This window comes from Cydia amplana, chromosome 10 (assembly GCF_948474715.1).
Source record: "Cydia amplana chromosome 10, ilCydAmpl1.1, whole genome shotgun sequence".
NCBI classification, from domain to species: domain Eukaryota; kingdom Metazoa; phylum Arthropoda; class Insecta; order Lepidoptera; family Tortricidae; genus Cydia; species Cydia amplana.
Window position 1 is genome coordinate 1,927,803 of NC_086078.1, and position 21,704 is coordinate 1,949,506.

The 21,704-nt window shown below is 36.6% G+C and overlaps 2 protein-coding genes across 3 annotated transcripts in view; one reads left to right on the top strand and one right to left on the bottom strand.

Moving 5' to 3' along the window:
• The window catches only part of LOC134651395 (cathepsin L), a 47,386-nt gene that overhangs the window by 19,740 nt on the left and 5,942 nt on the right, over positions 1 to 21,704 (top strand). Inside the window, exons 1-4 of one of the 2 annotated variants that reach the window (XM_063506494.1) lie at positions 3,201 to 3,361; positions 4,084 to 4,180; positions 5,085 to 5,287; positions 12,894 to 13,053. In XM_063506494.1, the coding sequence (XP_063362564.1) occupies positions 4,088 to 4,180; positions 5,085 to 5,287; positions 12,894 to 13,053 (456 nt within the window). In that variant the 5' untranslated portion in view covers positions 3,201 to 3,361; positions 4,084 to 4,087. Of the gene's footprint in view, positions 1 to 3,200; positions 3,362 to 4,083; positions 4,181 to 5,084; positions 5,288 to 12,893; positions 13,054 to 21,704 lie in introns of those variants that run through there. The other variant, XM_063506495.1, reaches the window with a different exon arrangement.
• On the bottom strand, positions 92 to 2,999 carry LOC134651322 (probable ATP-dependent RNA helicase DDX10). The gene is made up of 3 exons (XM_063506384.1): positions 2,805 to 2,999; positions 549 to 2,689; positions 92 to 260 (listed from the first exon to the last, which is right to left on the bottom strand). Exons 1-3 carry the CDS (start codon positions 2,931 to 2,933, stop codon positions 113 to 115), a joined length of 2,418 nt encoding a protein of 805 aa, XP_063362454.1. The 5' UTR covers positions 2,934 to 2,999; the 3' UTR covers positions 92 to 112.

A 21,704-nucleotide genomic window follows, 5' to 3' on the forward strand; every position in this document is an offset into this window, starting at 1 on the left:
TAGGCCACTGCACTATATACTAGATTTCTAGTCAAGAACATCTCAATATGGCATAGATAGAGGATAGTTATTTGACAATAAAACACTAAAATAGATAACCAATATTTATTTATTATTTCCCCTTAAGCAACTGCATCGCCAACGCCTCCGCCTCCTGCACCGACAGAGCTGCGGCGACGTCCGTCAGCCGCGCCGCCTTGCGCGGCGCCACGCTTGCCTGCGGGATGCCTTTACTTTCCACCAGCTTGCGTTTGAGGGGCCTGGGAATTTAAAAAACATTTAAATATGAGTCCAGGTACAAATGTGCGATGTGCAAGTTAAAGAAAATTAATGGACATTTTGAAATTTTTCACAGGATTTATAAGGTTTCAAAATTTCCGAAGTTATTGGAAACTTTCCTCAACTTGCACATCTGTAGGTGCCTTTGTACCTGATTTGGAAACATTGTAGCTTGAGTAATACCTTATGGATGTTGTGAAGTGTAATTCTAATTATTACTATTTAATAATAATAATAAAAATAGAGAATGAATTAAAATTTAGAAATACCTGTGATATTTCTCTTCTTCAGATTCAAGTTCTGACTGTTCATTATCTGAGCCCATTCTCTCATCTTCACCAGCATTCTGTTCATCACCACTACTATCACCATCTTTCTTTGTATACACCTTATCTGGGTCTGGCAGCCATGATAGATCAGGGCCATCTGACTCTTCATCACTTCCAAAGTCATCTTTCTCTCCTTCCTCCTCCTTTCTTTTATCCTTAAGTTTCCTTTTCTGTTCCTTGTGTTTAGCTTTAACCTTTTCTCTGAACCTGATTTTGTCAAATTTGTCTTCCTCTTTAAGCACTTCCTTAGCCATCTCAATGTCAATACCACCCACATTCTCATTGACGAATTTTTTGGCAAGTTCTGACTTTACATCCTTCTTTTCATCATCCAAAGCTTCACCTTCTTCTGTAAACTTCACTGTAGTATTTACTTTAATTTTCTTTTTAAGTAACTTCTTAGCAATGGCTGCTTTTGTCAAAGGTTTGGATTTTTTCTTTGACTTGTGTTCATCTTCTACTATTGTATCATCTTCAATATCAACATTGGTTTTCTTTACTTGCAGGAAATCATCCTCATCACTGTCATCATCATTGTGGAAGTTTAGTTTTGGAACTTCTTTAATCAGTTTTTTCTTTACCTTCTTTTCTATTTGGGGCTCCTCTTCAGCAGGGCTGGCATCTGAGCCTTCATCCTCTTCAGCCTTTTCCTTTAATTTTGATATTACATCATCATCAGCTTCTTCCAATCCCTTCTTAGCTGCTTCACTCTTCTGATATCTTTGTAGGAACCTGATTCTAGGAGGTACTATTAAACCTAAAGACCTGGCAAAAGCATCTGTGTCTAAAGCATGGACATTGAATATATCTTTGTTCTTCATTAAATACACTGACTTCAAGTAGCTTACAAATGCTTTTTGGGCAGTTTGTTTCAGATCAGTGTGATCTGAGAGTAGTGCCTCTATTTTTCTCTGAGGGGCAACAACTTTAGATGGATCTACTGATATTTTATTGATGGGAATTTTGTTTTTATTCAAGTCTTCTACAATTTTTACCTCATTTGGAAGAAGCATTAGAAGTCCCTCACCTTTACCAAGGACTCCTCTAGCTGTGCGGCCAGCTCTGTGTATGTATGTCTGAACATCCTCTGGACAGTCCATCTGTATCACCCAGTTGACTCGAGGAAAGTCAAGTCCTCTTGATGCTAAGTCAGTTGCAAAGAGAACCACATTGGATTTCCTACAAAAGTCAGTATAAATCCTTTCTCTTTTTTCTTGGTGTAGTGTGCCATAGAGAGCTAAGAGACTTGTGCCTGGGCGAAGCTTACAGAACAACTCATGGGTATACTTTACTTGCTTGCATGTGGCCATGAATACTATTACTTTCTGTTTAAGATGATTTTTTATGAAAGACCAGAGAATTCCAAGTTTCTCATCAATTTCACAGACTATATAGCTCTGTTGTAAAGCTTCTGGAGTGGTCGTTTCTGCCTGCTCATGTGGTGCCACATATGTAGGGAACTTCAAGCTCAGCCTAGCCAAATCTTTTACAGATTTTGTTTGTGTTGCAGAAAACAAAAGTGTCTGTCTTTCGGCGGGTAAATTTTCTATGATTGCATTCATGGTTGCTTCAAAGCCCATGTCTAAACATCTATCAGCTTCATCCAAAACCAGGATTTGTAAGTGGCTGCAGTCAAATAAGGGGTTCTCATCCATATGTTGCAGAAGCCGCCCCGGAGTACAGATTAATATGTTAACTTGGTCCATTCTCTTTCTTTCAAACTTGAGGTTTTGTCCACCAATAATGAGGCCAGCAGAGAAATCATGGAGCTGGCCAATCTTTCTCAATGTCTGGAAAATCTGGTAAGCCAGTTCTCTTGTGGGTGAGATGACTAGGGCTCCTACTCCGTCCATTCGTGTCCATTTGCTACAGAACAAATTTTCCAAAATAGGTATTAAGAACGCTAAAGTTTTCCCTGACCCAGTCTTGGCAGCCCCCAGGATGTCTTTCCCTTGTAAAGCGAAGCCTATAGCTTGTCGCTGGATCTCAGTGGGCGTCGTGTAGTTATTATCTTTAAGCCCTTTAAGAGTTTTCTGGGATAGAGGCAGATCTTTAAATGTTTTGATTTCATCTGGTACAATCTGAAAGGAATTATATATACCTCTTAGTTTTAGATGCATGAACGTTATATGAAAAATAATAATATATGATAATGTATAAATCTTTAATCCACGAACGGTTTAAAATATGTTTTACCTTATCATACTGTGCTTTTAAATATTGAATGGCCGCATCCTCCTCTACATTCTTTTTGCGGCGTGGTTTGTACAGTTGAAACTTCTTCTTCCTTTCACCTTTTTTCTGTGACTTATTTTGTTGTTTCATTTTAATAATTACTTTAATTAATTCATAACATAACCTCGCTATTTCCCATGCATTGCACTACGCACTTCAACAGCTTCAACATAACATATACATTTGACGTTTGTTAAATGTCAACTAGTCCTGACCCAAATCGGTAACTTGGGATGATACCAGAATTGATACCGATTTTCACAGGTATCATTCCTATCGACTGAATCGATTGTATAATCGTATCGATTGTCTACGGTTAACCGCTGTTTCCGGTTAGTTTATGGTTACTTGCTACTATTTTTTAACGAACTTTGCGTCATCCTTGGCATAAACAAATTGGGAGTTCCACGGAGCTGTCGTGTTTGTAAATATTCGATAGACAGTTTCGCGTCGCGATAATTAATTATAATTTAATTAATTTATAGCTAATTCTGATTGTATAGTTGGAGCATATTGGGGTAAGTTAAAGACACAATTAATATTAGGGCCTTAGTTTAGCATTGTATTTTTCTCAGAATAGTATTCGTTCTTTGTTTGAGTTCATGCCCCCTCCGCCCATATCAACACCAACTTCTTTACAGATGCCACTGCGTAATATCTACGATTTCCTTGTTACAATCAGGCTAGTCAAACGTGACGTGAATTAAATGTACAGTTTCTGAACTGCTTCACTAAAGCAAATTCCTGGCTTTTTAATTATTTTTAGTTATTAAACTTTACCTACCCACTACTTAGTTATTCGTAGTTTCAAATTTAAGCAAGTCATTATACGTAACAGAGTTCAAGGTGGCAATAAATGACTGCTTATAAATCTTGTTTAGGTATAATTTCTAGGGCAGTAGGCTAGGCCAGACAGGGTAACTTCAATAGAGAAAGTTTTTTCTTGAAAATCTGTCTTTTAAGTTACATTAAAATAGTTTGAAATTGACCATGTATGTTACATTATATTAGTTACATACTTAAAAATAATCTTACAATTCATTTATTGATGTCTATAATTTTTATAAAATATGATATTAACTTTAAACGAAAGTTTTACATTTATATACCTACATTTTATTAAACTGCTGAAATTGTCTATGCAGCTAAATTAGTTCATTTAAAAATTCTTTATTTACTTTTGTTGCTGTTTGTCAATTTTAGGTAAATTAGTAAACATTAATTGGTTTGTTTGTTGTAGAAAAATGAAGTGTGTAGCTGTGCTTCTGTGTGTGGTGGCAGCCGCCAGCGCTGTCTCCTTCTTTGACCTGGTCCGTGAGGAATGGAACGCCTACAAGGTAATATTAATATTCCTAATTTCCTTGCATTTTTCCTGACATTAAAATTCCATTTTCACATTGATTTTATCCTCAACAATAAATGATGAAAACAATAACCTGTTGTGAAGTGTTCATACCTATAGGCCATATTATTATTATATTATATTGTTTAATACACTAGCAGCTGAAAGCTGATGCGTGTATATCACTGCACTTGTTTTTTTTTAACGATTAATGTTCATTTTTTTAGTTGTTTTAAGTGTTTGTCAAGTCTGTTTTATATGAATAACATGTTTAGTCATCATCACTATTTTCCATTATATGTATAATTTTTCTTTGAGGAAAAGTGGTAACAGAAATATGCATAGGTATAATATTCCAAAGACCTGTATAAGAGTTCCTATTTAAAAAATAAAATAAGTCAAAATTGTTATTCTTAATTGATGTGAAACATATATTTAATGAATAAGGTGTAGTGTAGGTACATGGGTAAATCGAAATAGTAGTTTCGGAAACAAATGGCGGGTAATTGCGAAAATGACCCATACTTCCATCATATTATAGAACTCGTTTTCAGAATTACTCATATTTCTGCAGTATTCAAAATTACCAAATACAACATAATTATAAATATTTAAATTAGCAGACATAAAGCTGTTTTCATTTTATATTCTGATGACAATATGATTCTTTGATTCTGATTCTTATATTCTCTACTAGCGACCCGCCCCGGCTTTGCACGGGTTAACAAATTATACATAAACCTTCCTTGAATCACTCTATCTATTATAAACACCTCATCAAAATCCGTTGCGTAGTTTTAAAGATCTAAGCATACAGACAGGGAAGCGACTTTGTTTTATACTATGTAGTGAAGTCATAAGCATTTGTCTAACATACCTCAAATGATCAATCCCACCAGATGGAACACAACAAACAATACGAATCGAAGGAAGAGGACAAGTTCCGCATGAAAATCTACGCTGAAAACAAGCACAAGATCGCCAAACACAACCAGAGGTTCGAGCAGGGCCAGGTCTCGTTCAGACTCAAGCAGAACAAGTATGGGGATCTGCTGCATCATGAGTTCGTGCACAACATGAACGGCTTCAACAGGACTAACAAGTGAGTACCTAACTGTTATATTTTTTTTTTTTTAAGTTTATATAGTATCCTATTGCTAGCTGCTAGCCAAATACCTCCCCATTATACATAATACATATTGATGTTTAAATCAAAAACATTTTGCTGATTGTTATGATCACTAAGTCTCTGTTGGGTTTCCTGTGTCAGTTTTAAGACATGATTTATAATTATAACTTATATTAAACTAGCGACCCGCCCCGGCTTCGCACGGGTTAACAAATTATACATAAACCTTCCTCTTGAATCACTCTATCTATTTAAAAAAAACGGCATCAAGATCCGTTGCGTGGTTTTAAAGATCTAAGCATACATAGGGACAGGCAGACAGCGGGAAGCGACTTTGTTTTATACTATGTAGTGAAGTAAACATTATAGGACAATCTTACACAAATAAATCTAAACCCACAGTAAGCTCAATAAAGCTAGTGTTGAGGGTACTAGATAAATAGATGAACATGTATCGTTACATTTTAGATCTCAAGTCCACTAATTTCATATGTATAAACATGTTAAGCATTATACCTACTAAATATTTAAATGGAAAATTTTATTAAGTATTGCTTTTTCCTTAATCAAATTAGATATGTAGCTAAAAGTATTATAACCAATCTGCACTTCTGTCCGTAATGTGTGATAGGTTTTCAAGAGGGAAATATAAAGCTAAAAAAACCGGCCAAGTGCGAGTCGGACTCGCGCACGGAGGGTTCCGCACCATCAACAAAAAACAAGCAAAAAAACGGTCACCCATCCAAGTACTGACCCCACCCAACGTTGCTTATCTTCGGTCAAAAATCACGTTTGTTGTATGGGAGCCCCACTTAAATCTTTATTTTATTCTGTTTTTAGTATTTGTTGTTATAGCGGCAACAGAAATACATCATCTGTGAAAATTTCAACTGTCTAGCTATCACGGTTCACGGTTCGGTGGTTCGTGGTTCAGCCTGGTGACAGACGGACGGACGGACGGACAGCGGAGTCTTAGTAATAGTGTCCCGTTTTTACCCTTTGGGTACGGAACCCTAATAGTAGTCAATAGAGATAAGAAAACTGCTAACTTTTGAGTACCCATTCATTCAAAAAGCGTTTATTGTATCAAACTTAAAATATACAAAGCCCACCTCATAATGTTATCTTAGCTGCTCTTTGTATTATTTTAAGTTTACAAGCTAAAAAGCTAACAAAGTCTTTAAAGTAATAAACAAACAGTGGTCTTTTGTTTCTAAATATTAACATGAATTCCTCGACTTTAATCAGTTTTATTACGTATTTAAAATAGGTAAAGACCCTGAACAAAGACTTACAGAATTGGGTCGCCGATAGCGATTCTGCAAACAATGCTTATCTGACTTATCTATACGTTTGGGAAAAATATAAACAATGGTGCAAACTGGCCCGCGGGGCAGTAGATATGTTCTATTTGTGCCTACATTCGCCGTTATCGATACATACATATGTAATGTTGGTTGATTGATCTAAAATAATACCTATAGGCAACACCTGCTAGTTATGACTATTTATTTAGTCGTATGGCACTAGCAGATAAAATATAGGCAACCAATTAAAATTTATGAATAACGCGTATGTTCAAAAATGATGGTGGTTGCATATTAGTTCCTAACTTTCTTCATTCTTCTTCTCAGCATATTTGCGTCCACTGCTGAACATATGCCTCTTTCATGGATTTCCATGTTGTTCTGTACGCGGCGGTTCTATGCCAGGTCGGCCCTGCCGTCTTTCTAATGTCGTCCGGCCATCTGGCTCGTGGTTTTCCGTCACTCCGGCTTCCCAGTCGAGGTCTCCAGAGCAGTACTCGCTGGCCCCATCGGTCGTTATCCCTTCGACAGATATGGCCGGCCCATTCCCACTTCAGTTGCGCAATTCCTTTGGCGATGTCGGTAACTTTCGTGCGTTGGCGAATGTCCTCATTGCGAATTCTGTCTCGCAGGGAGATCCCGAGCATCGCGCGCTCCATAGCTCTCTGTGCCACAAAGTTAGTTCCTAACTTTCTTCATTATCTATATATATAAATGCAAGTGTCCTGACTGACTGACTGACTGATTCATCAACGCAGAGCCGAAACTACAAAAGCTAGAAAGTTGAAATTTGCACACTAGGTTGCATTTATAAAGTGTACAAGAGATAAGAAGCGATTTTGAAAAATTCAACCCCTAAGGGGGTTAAAAAGGGGATGAAATGTTGTATGGGGTTCAAGTTTTATTTTAAGCTAGGAATTTGAAACTCTGTAAAAATGTATTATATTAAAAAACAAGAAAACTAATTTCAGCGTTTTCGAAAACTCATCCCCCAAGGTGGTGAAAAAGGGGTTGAAAGTTTGTATGGAGATCAAATATTTTTGTGAGTGTGGGACTTGAAACTTTGTATATGGGTATATTATTATAAGACAGGAAAAGTAATTTCAGCGTTTTTGAAAATTCATCCCCTAACAGGGTTAAAAAGGGGTTGAAAGTTTGAATCAATTACAAATGCTTTGAAACTTCTTAGAAAGGCATAATAGCCGATTATAAAAAAAAGTCATTGCGACGTTTTAGGAAATTCAACCCCTAAGGGGGTAAAAAAGGAGATGAAACTTTGTCTTGGGGTGCAAATTTTATTTTAAGCTAGGACCTTGAAACTTTGCAAAAAGGTATTAAATTAAAAAACTAGAAAACTAATTTCAGAGTTTTTAAAAATTCATCCCCCGAGGTGGTGAAAAAGGGGTTGAAAGTTTGTACGGAGATAAAATATTTTTGAGAGTTCGGGACTTGAGTCTTTGTATAAAGCCATATTATTAGAATTCAAGAAAAGTAATTTCAGCGTTTTTAAAAATTCATCCCTTAAAAGGGTTAAAAAGGGGATGAAAGGTTGTATGGGGTTCAAGATTTATTTCAAGCTAGGAATTTGAAACTTTGTAAAAATGTATTATATTAAAAAATAAGAAAACTAATTTCAGCGTTTTCGAAAATTCATCCCCCAAGGTGGTGAAAAAGGGGTTGTAAGTTTGTATGGAGATCAAATATTTTTGTGAGTGTGGGACTTTAAACTTTGTATATGGGTATATTATTATAAGACAGGAAAAGTAATTTCAGCGTTTTTAAAAATTGATCCCCTAACAGGGTTAAAAAGGGCTTGAAATGAAAGATTGAATCCATTACAAATGCTTTGAAACTTTTTAGAAAGGCATAATAGCCGATAGCAAAAAAAAGGAATTGCGACGTTTTAGGAAATTCAACCCATAAGGGGGTAAAAAAGGGGATGAACTTTGTCTTGGGGTGCAAATTTTATTTTAAGCTAGGACCTTGAAACTTCGCAAAAAGCTATTAAATTAAAAAACAATAAAACTAATTTCAGCGTTTTTTAAAATTCATCTCCAAGGTGGTGAAAAAGGGGTTGAAAGTTTGTACGGAGATCAAATATTTTTTAGAGTGCGGGACTTGAATCTTTGTATAAAGCCATATTATTAGAACTCAAAAAAGTAATTTCAGCGTTTTTAAAATTCATCCCTTAAAAGGGTTAAAAAGGGGTTGAAAGATTGTATAGGGTTTAAATTTTATTTTAAGCTACGAATTTGTAACTTTGTAAAAAGTTATTTCATTAAAAGAGAAGAAAACTAATGACAGCGTTTTTCAAAATTCAACATTTAAAGTGGTGAAAAAGGGGTTGAAAACTTGTATAGAGGTCAAAATTTTTTGTAAGTGCAGGACTTGAATCTTTGTATAATGACATATTATTAGAATACGAGAAAAGTAATTGCAGCGTTTTTAAAAATTCATCCCCTATAAGGGTCCAAAAGGGGTTGAAAGTTTGTATAGGGTTCAAATTTTAGCTAGGAACTTGAAACTTCGAAAAAAAGGTATTTTATTAAAAAACAAGAAAACCTATTCAGCGTTTTTAAAAATTCATCCCTCGAGGAGGTGAAAAAGGGGTTTAAAGTTTGTATGGAGATCAAATATTTTTGAGAGTGCGGGATTTAAGCTAGGAACTTGAAGCTTCGTATAAAGGTAATTTATTAAGAGAAAAGAAAACTAATTTCAGAGTCTTTGATAACTCATCCCCCAAGGTGGTGAAAAGGGGGTCGAAAATTTGTATGGAACCCAAATATTTATTTGAGTGCGGGACTTGAATCGTTGTATAAAGGCATATTTTTTATAATTTCATTGAATAACTGACATTGTAATTGTACCTATCTTGATATCTTAATTAAGCTGAGTACTTAATTAATTTGAATATTATATAACAACGAAACCTAATACCTAAATAAATTGACATGTAATATTTAAAATATTATGAATAAATGACTATGACTATGACTATTATTACAATACAAGAAAAGTAATTTCAGCTTTTTTAAAAATTCATCCCCTAAAAGTTTAAACAGGGGTTGAGAGTTGGTAGAGGGTTCAAATTTTGTTTAAAGCTATGAACTTCAAACTTCGTAAATAGGTAGTTAGGTAGTAGGTTTTATTAAATAGTGGACTTGAAAATCTTCTGGGGGTGGAGAGAGATTATATTGAGAACAATTTTATTCAGTTAGGGGCTTGAAATTTCGTAGCCAGGTTGTGAAAGACAAATCTCATGCGTTGTATAATAATTATCAAATGATTAACCGTCCCTACTGTTATCTTTTGCTGCATAATGTTCTAAGCTAAAGTAGAATTTATAACCACCAATATACAAATCCACGCGTACGAAGTCGCGGGCAACAGCTAGTCTTCGTATAACTCGGGAGAACATATTGCCTGAAAATAAACTTGTCTAAATTTGTTCTAGTGTCCGTCTTTTATTGTAAGTCACATCTTACATCTAAATCGTTATATCAGTTTTTAATTTCATCACAAATACCTATATCAATATTGATTGTTTGAGTAATTAAGAGTTCGGCTTCAGCAAAGAGGTTTTTCAAAGAAGAGTATCTTTTGACACAAGCTCCCCAAAGGGTTTGTTCCTGGTTCGTCGTATTCCTGTTTCGTCGGATTCCTGATTCGTCGTATTCTTGTTTCGTGGGAATTATATACATATACATAATTAAATATGTCGTGCAGTAAACCAGTATTTACTACCTAAATATGAAGATTTAATGTAATCACCAGTGATCGTACTTTTTCTAGCATTTTTAGCACATTTCGACGAATCAGGAATCCGACGAAACAGGAACAAACCCCCCAAATTCCCTAGAATATTTACACCTATGTAAATAGTCGTATTGAGCTAGCGTGGGGACTATAGCCCAAGCCCTCTCGCGCATGAGAGGAGGCCTGTGCCCAGCAGTGGGACGTATATAGGCTCAAATTATTATTATTAAATAGTCGTCTGGTCCTCTCTGTAAGTAAGTGTATCTAAAGCGTTAGATTAACTTACAGTAAGTATAATTAAAGCCAACGATCCTTGTACGTACTGATTGGCAGTTTTACTGCGCGTAGCTAATCGCCGATAAGCAGTGTACGTTCTGTTATTATCGTCAATAAATTGAATTTTTTGACCTTGGAAGTAGCCATTTTCGGATTTTTTAAATAAAGATCATTTGAATACTTAAGGAATTAGGTTTAGTACCACGCTTTCTGTGTACTGTACACAAACGAAAACGGTTAACTTAGGCACTTTCATTCTGATTGTCAGGTTTTCGATGGTCTCCTTTAGCACTAACACCAAACATAAAGATGGAGGGGACCCTGCAATTAATCATCTTCCTACAAAAACAACGAGGGACTGAGGGACAACGCACAACCTTAACTATTGAAACTAGGAAGTTTTAGAACACTTTCTTCAATGTTGTAAAGCTCCACTAACATTTTTTAACGCCTATGGGTTGAAAACGGTATTTACAGTACATATGGTGCTACTTTCCCGAAAGTTTAAAGTGACATATGTACTGTAAAACGTTGTACGATACACGTGCGAATAGGTAATTCGCAACTCGTATCGATTTAAAACACTTCCTTCGGTCGTGTTTTAATTTATCGCCACTCGTTTCGAATTTCCTCTTTTCCGCACTTGTATCGTAAATAACTATTTTTTTTACACAAAGTCGCGAGCGTAGGTTAGTTATACGTACGAGGGGTGTTCAAAATATTCTCGGTATGAGAATGAAAACAAACAAGTACGAAAAGTTTGATATTTTTATTTTTCAATATACTCCCCCCCTATGTTCATACACTTAAAAGATCGATCAATTATTTTTTTTAATCCCTCGTAAAAATATTTTTTATCTTTCGTGTAAAAATGCTCCTCCACTGCCGCCTTCAATGCTTCATCGTCAGAAAATTTATTTCCACGCAGATCCTTTTTAAGATTGGGGAGCAAAAAGAAGTCGCTGAGGGCTAAGTCCGGACTATACGGTGGGTGAGTAACAGTTTTAAACCCACATTCAACAATAGCTGCCTTGGCAATATGAGCAGTATGGACGGGGGCGTTGTCATGCAGAAGCAGAATACCTTTGGTTAACTTTCCTCGCCTCTTTTCTTTGATTACATCCTTTAATTGACGTAGAATGTTAGCGTAGTACTGTCCTGTGATATTTACACCTTTTTCTTTATAATCGATTAGTAATACTCCTTCACAATCCCAAAATATCGTGGCCATGACCTTGCGAGCTGAAGGGATGACCTTGAACTTCTTGGGATGAGCTGAACCCTTAATGTGCCACTGCATGGACTCTTGTTTACTCTCTGGGTCATAATGATGAACCCAGGTTTCATCTCCAGTAACTATTCTTTGCAGCACCTCATCAGGATTTTCACCGCACAGGTCAATAAAATCGGAACAACAAGCTACACGCATGTCTTTTTGAAGCCGAGTCAGCATTCGCGGAACCCATCTTGCACTTACTTTTGACATATTAAGATGGTCATGTATAATATCATGTACGGTACCAATAGAGAGATTGGTTACTTGTGCTATAGATTTTACCTTCACTCGACCATCTTCCAATATAAGTTTTTCCACTTTATCAATATTTTCTTGTGAAGTAGCTACTACAGGCCGGCCAGGTCTAGGGTCATCTTCAATACTCTCCCTTCCGCGTTTAAACTCGCTTGACCACTTTTGAATGGTAGATAAAGAAGGAGCAGACTCACGGTAAACACAATCCATTTCCTCTTTTATGGTTTTTTGATTTTTACCCTGTTTTGTCAAGAATTTTATCACGCATCGATGTTCTAATTTAGTTAACATTGTCAATTCGCACATGATGTTCATGTTTGTTCAGCAATTGCAGAAAAACAAAAGACCATCTCGGTTCGAATTATACTTTTTTTTAATGTCAATGAATAAACCTTAGCGGCCAGTAACGAAAGAAATTTTAGAAGAGGTCGTAAGATATCAATACCGAGAATATTTTGAACGCCCCTCGTATATTTAATGAATGAATGAATGAAATCGTTTATTTCAGGCAACTAGTGGCCCATACATAAATACCTTAAAACTAGCATACATATTATAAAAATATAACTAAACACTAAAAAACACATTATGATTGCGATGCATTACGCAACCCCGCAGTGTCAGGGAACCGGCCGCGGAACCGCCGAAACTTGACACCCTTCGGCCAAAACTCCTTGGTGATTTATTTAAACACTGCATTTGTCTACAGGCACAAGGGTCTCCTCTCCAAGGCCGCTGGCGTGCGCGGCGCCACCTTCATCTCTCCGGCCCACGTGACCCTTCCCGACCAGGTTGACTGGAGGAAAAAGGGCGCCGTCACCGAAATCAAGGACCAGGGCAAATGCGGGTCCTGCTGGTCGTTCAGTACTGTAAGTAACCTTTCATTATGTGATCACGTTGACACCTACTTGGCAGTAGCCATACATGATGTAGCACCTGGCTGCCTGATAAGGTGGATTGGCCAAGAAGGGCTCAGTCACCGAAGTCAAGGGCCAAGTTTTTTGCTTTGGTCAGAGTTTAGGATTGTTTCTGTCATAAAAAATATTGTCTGTCTGATAAATAAAAAAAATTCCGTGCCGTTTTCAAATAAATTAAAGATTATTTTACAAGTGGTGCCGTGACCAGGATAAATTAATACTATACAGATATTCGCCTATTAAAGTCACTGAAAAATATGTGAGAACCGTTTAAAACCGTTCTCACATATTTTTCCGTTCCGTTGTCCAGGCGGAAAACCTTTCTCACGGCGTCATTCAAACATGTCAGTCGCGAAATGACTACTTGACCGATTTAACATTATCACACTTCCTCCCGAGTTCGCGGAATTCATTCAAATTGATCACACCAGGGTCTTTTGCGGACCAAAATATTATGACCACCGAATTTTTTGGTACCCAATATTTTTTTGGTATTAGAGGTAAACAGTGTCAAGAGTACGAATACCTGCCAAGTTAAAACGAAGTTGTAAAATTAGTTGAAACGATATAATACAGAATAGCAGTTATAAATTGTATACAAACAGTCTGTATACATAGAAAGCGCTTCCTACGTTCCGTTACGGCGATCACGTGCCCGTTCACCTCGAACTAGAGTTGCGAACCGGTCTTTGTGTCCATATGATCCTCACAACTAAGGAAAATACGCAATATCCTATTAATCGTTCCACATCCGAACTTTTTCCTTAACACAGAGGGATCGAAATTTGCTAGCCAAATTACAACCTTGTCTTTGTGGTTTTAGGATTAAATTTTGATTCCTTGCTGATCCGATTTCGCGTTCGTAAGACTCTTCGAGTCTTGAGTCTCTTGAGTTGAGTTAACGGGTTAAAAGGATACACTGTACTGAAATATTTGCGTCCGATATGGTCTTGACGAATTAAAATAGTGAATAATCGTTCTACATCCGGACCTTTTCCTTACTACTACGACAACTACGTACTCAATCTCTGTAACATCCGTTTAAAATCAATTTGCTTGGTACGCATTAACGAGGTATCGGGACGCCAAGTTCAAAACAATATATATTAGTCTTAAATAGTCTTAAATATTAGTTATTTTATTAGTCTTAAATAGAGCTTAATCGAAAAAGAACATGTTTATCGTTGGGACTGTTAAATATTAGGTCAATAAATACAGGTAGGGATGAATTGCTGTGTTGTATAGAAAGACTAAAACCAGATATTTTGGCGTTAAACGAAACCTGGTTAAAAGCTGGCGAAGAGAAAACTGCACCAATCGTCCCGGGCTATACATTCAAGCATACACCGCGGCCCGGCGGCCGTAGGGGCGGCGGAGTGGGATTCTACGTGAGGCGCGGCCTGCGCGCCCGCGTCCGCCCGCACCCAGAGTCGTCGCTTGAACAAATGTGGCTAGAAGTTTCATTACTGGGAGGGTTACGAATCGCTGTAGGAACAGTTTATAGGCCAGAGTCAGGATTGTCGGTCGGCGGTGCAATCAACTCCTTAAGTGAATCTGCGAGTACCTTTGCTTACTGTAATCATATTTTTATACTTACAGATTTTAATGTAGATTTATTACAACGCAGTCGGAATTCCACGCAGGAACTACTGAGTTTCTTATCTCAACAGAACCTAGAGCAGCTGGTAGAGGAACCTACGCGTATTACAGACCAATGCGCCACTCTGCTAGACCTAGTAATAACAGACTCTCCGTCACTGTGTAAAAACGTCATAGTCAATCACAACCCGGCCCTTAGTGACCACGCACTAGTTATTGCCGAACTTAATATAAAAAAACCTAAAGAAACTCCCCGTTACATTAACTACAGAGCTTTAAGTAAAATAGATGAAGCAACATTTATATCAGATCTAAAAAACATCCGTTGGACTGAAGTCAAAAATTGCCGCGATGTGAGTGAGATGGTCGAAGCCTTTAACTGTCTATTAGTAAGTTTGTATGATATACACGCTCCTCTGCATAAAATACGAGTGGGTGAAAAACCGCGGCCGTGGCTCACAGACAATCTGAAGCTCATGATGTCCTTGCGAGATAAAGCTTTGGCGAAAGCTAGAAAGACTAAAATGGATTCCCATATGGATTATTATAAAAGCTTGCGTAATCTAGTGAATAGAACTGTAGGATGGGAAAAAAGCGCCTTTTTTGGATATTATGTTAATGAAAATATAAAAAAACCCAACAAAATGTGGCAATATTTAAAACGGTCCTCCGTGTTAGGCACGAGTAGCCAAGTTAACATACCGCACCATTTAAATAATCCAGACGAAATCAACAATTTTTTTCTTAACATACCAAACAATGGGCGATGTGAGAGTTTAGCGTTTGATTATTTTCGACGAAATAAGTTTAATCAAGGTGAATTTAAAATAAGCGAATGCACAGAAGATCAAGTTTTAAAATGTATTAACAGCATTAAAACAAATGCGTCGGGATATGATTCGATCACCATTGATATGTTAAAAAAAACCTTGGCTGTCACATTACCTGTAATAACGTACATAATAAATTACTCAATAAAATCCTGCGTTTTCCCTGAAGCTTGGAAACTGGCTAGAGTTAAACCATTGCCTAAGAGTGCCAAAGTTGAAGACCTAAAGGATCTTAGACCGATAAGCATCCTTCCAGTTATGTCTAAGATCCTGGAGCGAGTCGTGTGCACGCAACTGACCTGCTACTTGGAGCGGGAAAACATTCTACCGCAAGTACAGTCCGGCTTCCGCGGTGGGCACGGCACAGCCACGGCGCTTGCTCATGTAACAGATGACATCATTAGTGCTTCAGATGAAGGGAAAGGCAGTATTCTTGTGCTTCTAGACTTCTCCAGAGCATTCGATTGCGTCAATATAGAACTACTTCTAGAAAAGATGACGTATTATGAAATCGCACCAACTGCACGTAACTGGTTTTCCTCATATCTGACAGGGCGTAGGCAATATGTAGATACAGAAACGGACACGGGAAATCACTTAAAGTCATCAGTAAAATTAATTGAAAAGGGCACGCCCCAAGGCTCGATTTTGAGCCCTATCCTGTTTACTCTTTGTACTACTGATCTACAACACTGTCTAAACTATTGTAAACTACATCTTTACGCCGATGACACCCAGCTCTATCTCTCTTTTGACCCTAAAGACACTCTCAAAGCTGTAGAAATGATAAACGAAGATTTAAATAATATTTATAACTGGGCACTAAATAACCACCTTATTCTCAACCCTACAAAAACAAAATATCTCATTTTGGGAACAAAACTTCAATGCCAGAAAATAGCGAATTTTCAACCCAATCTAGAAATCAACTCGCAACGTCTCGAGGTATCACACACAGCCAGAAATCTCGGTTTAATTATGGATGGCGAACTGCGCTATATAGAGCACGTAAACGGAAAGATTCGGAACGCGTTTTACCGTCTCAAGGTTTTATACGGACTCAGAGAGTATCTATCTGAAAAGGTAAGAATCTTGCTAGCCGATTCTTTAGTTCTCTCACAGTTTAATTATTGTGACACTGTGTACGGGCCCAGGATACTTAACAAAACTGCACAAGCCATTCAGCGTGTGCAAAACGCATGTGCGAGGTTTTGTTTTAATGTTCCTCGTAGGGCGCACATCACTCCCTACCTTAACGAGAAGGGAATCCTAAAAATGAACTCACGACGGGAATTGCACATGGCTTCGTTCGTGCACAAAGTTGTACACACAAAAAGACCTAAATACCTATTTAATAAAATTGCATGGGCAAAAGATCAACACCATTTTAATACGCGTAGCAAAATATTAAACAAGGCAGTCATTCCTAAACACAAAACTAAAGGATGTAGAGGCGGATTTAAAGTCAGTGCAGCAAAAATATGGAACAACCTGCCCCCACCTCTTCGACTTAACATGTCCCAAACATCGTTTAAAGATAAATTGAGAACCGTGTTGCTTAAAAGGCAAATTGACTTTAATACTCCATATTCAGTGTACCTACCTATATAATCTTATTAATTTATCTAGTAATGTCAATAAATAATTAAATTACCTACTTATTATTCACTCTTTTTAGCTAAATTTGCTCTTTACTTTTGTTTCGGTTAAGTCATTTTTTAATCCTATAAATAAATACAATATAGTAATTAATATAGTATAAGTTAGTAGTTAGTACTTAGCAGTCGCCTTGTGTCACCGCCTCAATTTCGGGCAGGCTGAAAACCAGCGCTGAAACCACGCAATAAAAGGCGGGGCTTCCAGCACATTAGCTGAGACTGTCCAATTGTCACATAGAATGTAATTAGAGCTTATTTATACATATACTGTCTAGGTTAAGTATAGCTTAAGTGTGTAAAAAAAATTGTAATTTAAAATCCCTGTTGTGACAATAAATGCTTTATCTATCTATCTATCTATCTATCATATATATATAAAACAATGTACCTACATAAGTAATACGCGTCGTCAAACAAAACAATGACTCACGAAAACATCGATTTCTTAGTAAAAGTTTCATCAGCTACCGCGACTTGTGGATAATAATTAAAAACAGTAGTTATTAACGGAGAGTTAAAAAATAATAATCGATTGGTTATGTGTTATTTCCCTCTCTTCGTCTTAAATACTTTAACATTTTCGTTTAAAATCCAAAATTGAGACGGATGCGGCACAAATACTTTGTCTTTGTTCACTTTTCAATTAATTATTTTTTATCGCTCTTCGACCACTTCTTTGCCTACTTATTGTGTTGTTTCGTCCTAAAATTACCCTTAACACTTCACACAACAAAGATTACAAATGACATTGCTAATCTTCGAATCGACCTACAAAACAAAATAATATAAACCCCTAATTTTTAAACTTCCTCTTGTAAACCGATTATTTGTTATCAAAGTTATTAACACAGACCATATGCGGGTCGTGTCATATTCTCATATTTATCTACGAAAATGATTAGATACTTATTTAAAAACACTCATCGAAACTAATCTACCAATGTATGCAGTCCAGTGGTTCTTTCCCCAACTTATAAAAACCAGTCGCAAATCAAGTCATTTGGTCCATTCAACCCGCATGAGTTTTTGTATCGGGATGATGTAATCTTTAATACTATGGAAGTATTTTAGCTTGAATCATAATTACAAGTGTATATGGTATACTTTCGCTTGAGAGATCTGTAGTTCAATACTTGAACCTAATGAGTCATAGCAGAGTATAGGTTGTTAGTTGCAGTTTTTATATGATTTTTACGAACACTTCATACTTCAAAGATTGCTATAGTTGCCATCGTACGTAGGTACCTAGTTCACTTTACTAACCAAAGTGCGGCCACTTTGAGTGCCCTTAAAAATCCTTCGACTACACTACAGTTTCATACGGTTAGGTACAGTCAGCAGCAGAATTTGCTAAGCGGGCGAGTTCAAAATTACCTTGACACACTCTTATTCTCTTAACAATAAAGTCGCGTCAAGATCATTCTGAACACGCCCGCTTAGCAACTTCTGCTGCTGACTGTACCTACAAGTCAGTAGCAATCACAATAATAACAATAATTATGGCTGAGGTGATTCACTCCTGCGACAGCACTCGTGTAGTCACTTCCGCAGCTTGCTTTTGTAACTAAATTGAAACGTCGCTGTTTATAAAATACTAGCTGTGTTCGCGGTTCTTCCCGCGTAGATTTCCGCGTCGGTCTGTGTCAATTTACAAAAATATTGCCTATTACATGACTTAAGCTTTCTACATGCCAAATTTCGTTGAAATCGGTTAACTAGTTCCTAATATATGTACTTAGCTATATTAAGATATGAAAAGCTCCCAAGCAAAGCAAAGAAGCAAGTGTGAATTAGAAAAAAGTAAATATTTTTCTCATATTTACATTTAAAACTATGAGAGAAGACGGTTTCTTATCATGTGGTTTACATTTCCAATAAAGCATGATTTAGTGCCTATAGTTGATCTTTAAAATATATAAAATACCTATTCTCGTAATACCTATCTATCGTAATAAGTATCTACTTACAGACAAAGCACAGCGTCTAACCAATGCTGTAGAATTCCATTAGATTAGGTATCAAATTATTTTTAGAAATTCATTCCCTAAGGGGGTGATATTGAGGTTGAAAGTTTTTAACAACCGACAGATGGCAATCGTTATCTATTAAGTTAACAGGTTTAACGCCGATAAATATGAACTGAATATTTTATGTATACAAGGAAGTAATCTTACATTCATTCATGTATGTAGGTCCATTTAAATCAAGTCAGCCGGTCAGAATTTGAGGTCACGTATTGTTAACTCAGAAAATGGGTCAGTATTCCACTTGTGTCAATAATTCAATCTGTTTGCTGTTAACAATACAATTGCGCTTTATAGAATTTATTGCGCGATTAGAGACGATCTAAAGGGGCCTACTGATTACCAGTCCGCCGGCCGATATCGGCCTGTCAGTTGTTCGGAACTGTCAACTTTTTGTTCTAACTGACAGGCCGATATCGTCCGGCGGACTGGTAATCAGTGGATCCCTTAACGATTGATTAGTGGCCGTATTCGAACAATAATTATAATATGTCACAGCGAGACGATACCGATCTGTCAGTGTTAAACGTAACGGTTTTGGTTGAAGAAATGTCACTTTTGATGCTGACAGATCGGTATAGTTATAGTTTATAGTATTGCAGTGACATCTATAAGTATTGTTCGAATACTGCCCTAAATCGTGGAAATTTTAGCGCTACACTAGATATACGTAAATATACTCATTTGATTCCCTTTATTTTATAAATAAAGTATTATATTTCTAGGAACTTATTCTTACTCAAAAGAGGGCTGCATCACTTGCATCTCTCGATATTATTGGAAATATTTTCTGACATATTTAGTTTTAGCACGACACCCTCGTCGAAATATTGTTTTTCCTTCCTTATCCTCTCATTTTGTTTTCAGTTTCTACTAACTGATGATTATCTTTATATAAGGTCAACCGAGGTAAATGCGTCACTTGAAGTAAATGCGTCTTTTAAAATTTTCTTCTAATCGGAACATTTTAGAACTATTGCAAGTATTGCAACCCTCTCTGTTTGAAGTCTGGTCACTGAACTTTTAATGCAGACAGGTATAATAGTTATAATCAGGCCTCGGAGTTTTTTTAGCACGGTAAGACTAAGGAGAGCTATGGAGTCTTTGTTAACATTAAAATTAAATTCATACTCATACTCATCCTCATTAATTAAGTTCGTCCGAATCGTTTTATAAATACTTAGACTACTTATATGTAATTAATTCTGTTTACATATATTTAATTAAATGTTATATTATAAAAAAGTAATAATATGTATATGTGTATGTTAATATTATTATATTACCCATATTGCAGTGTCATCGCTCCAATATTTTATTTAAGTACTTAACGTACCTACATACTATAATTACTGTTAAGATAAGGATATTGGTGTCTTGAAAATGATGCCCAATAATATAATATGTATATGTGTATGTTAATATTATTATATTACCCATATTGCAGTGTCATCGCTCCAATATTTTATTTAAGTACTTAACGTACCTACATACTATAAAAACAGCAAACGGAAAAGCTTAGGCTCATTTAGGATCGTGACTGTACCTGTATATTTTATTTCGATGCAGTCGGGGACCTTGATATATTGAATTTTTCCCATTCACAGGTCCCCGACTGCATCGAAATAAAATATACAGGTACAGTCACAATCCTAAATGAGCCTCAGCTTTTTCGTTTGCTGTTTACGACCCTGACAGAACACTTATATATTATATTTTACATTCATTAAGTTGAGTAACTAACATAACTAAAAATTATTTTTAGCTTTTCAGTTCGCTTTTAAACTGCAGTCGTGTTTTTTAATTTTTAATTAATTTATTTTATTTTATACATTTTAGTGACCATACAAACCAATCACATTTTTTATATGATTTAAGGCACTTAAGTTGCTTCAAGGAGCTTTCATCATGTTGATATTTGATATGTTAGCATAAAACGTGCTTAAAAACCTAAATAGGCCGGACCCAAAAACCAGACGTATTGAGAAGTGCTATGGCTTAATATCTCTGCAACTACATAATTATTTCCCATTAGTTGGCTTTCGGCCTTCGCAATTAAGATACTTAGGGAAGCTGCAGAAAGCATGCACCTATCTTACGTTCCGGGCCTTCGGCCCTACGCGAAGCTCGGCCTTCGGCCTTTGCAATTAAGAATCTTGGGGAAGCTACAGAAAGCGCGCACCTTTCTTACGCTCTGGGCCTTCGGCCCTACGCGAAGGTCGGCCTTCGGCCTTCGCAATTAAGAAACTTGGAAAAGCTGCAGAAAGCGTGCACCTTTCTCAAATAATTTGTAAATTTCGATCACATCTTAGATTAATTCTTCTAATTCTATAAAAATTGGTATGCTGGTAAAGTACATGAAGCTGAACAATTTCCACCATATTTCCCAAAATGTCCAAGAAAGTTTGTATGAAACATTCCTTTTTGTTACCAAATGTGTAAGGAAATCTGGTAACAAAAAAGGATGTTTCATACAAACTTTCTTGGACATT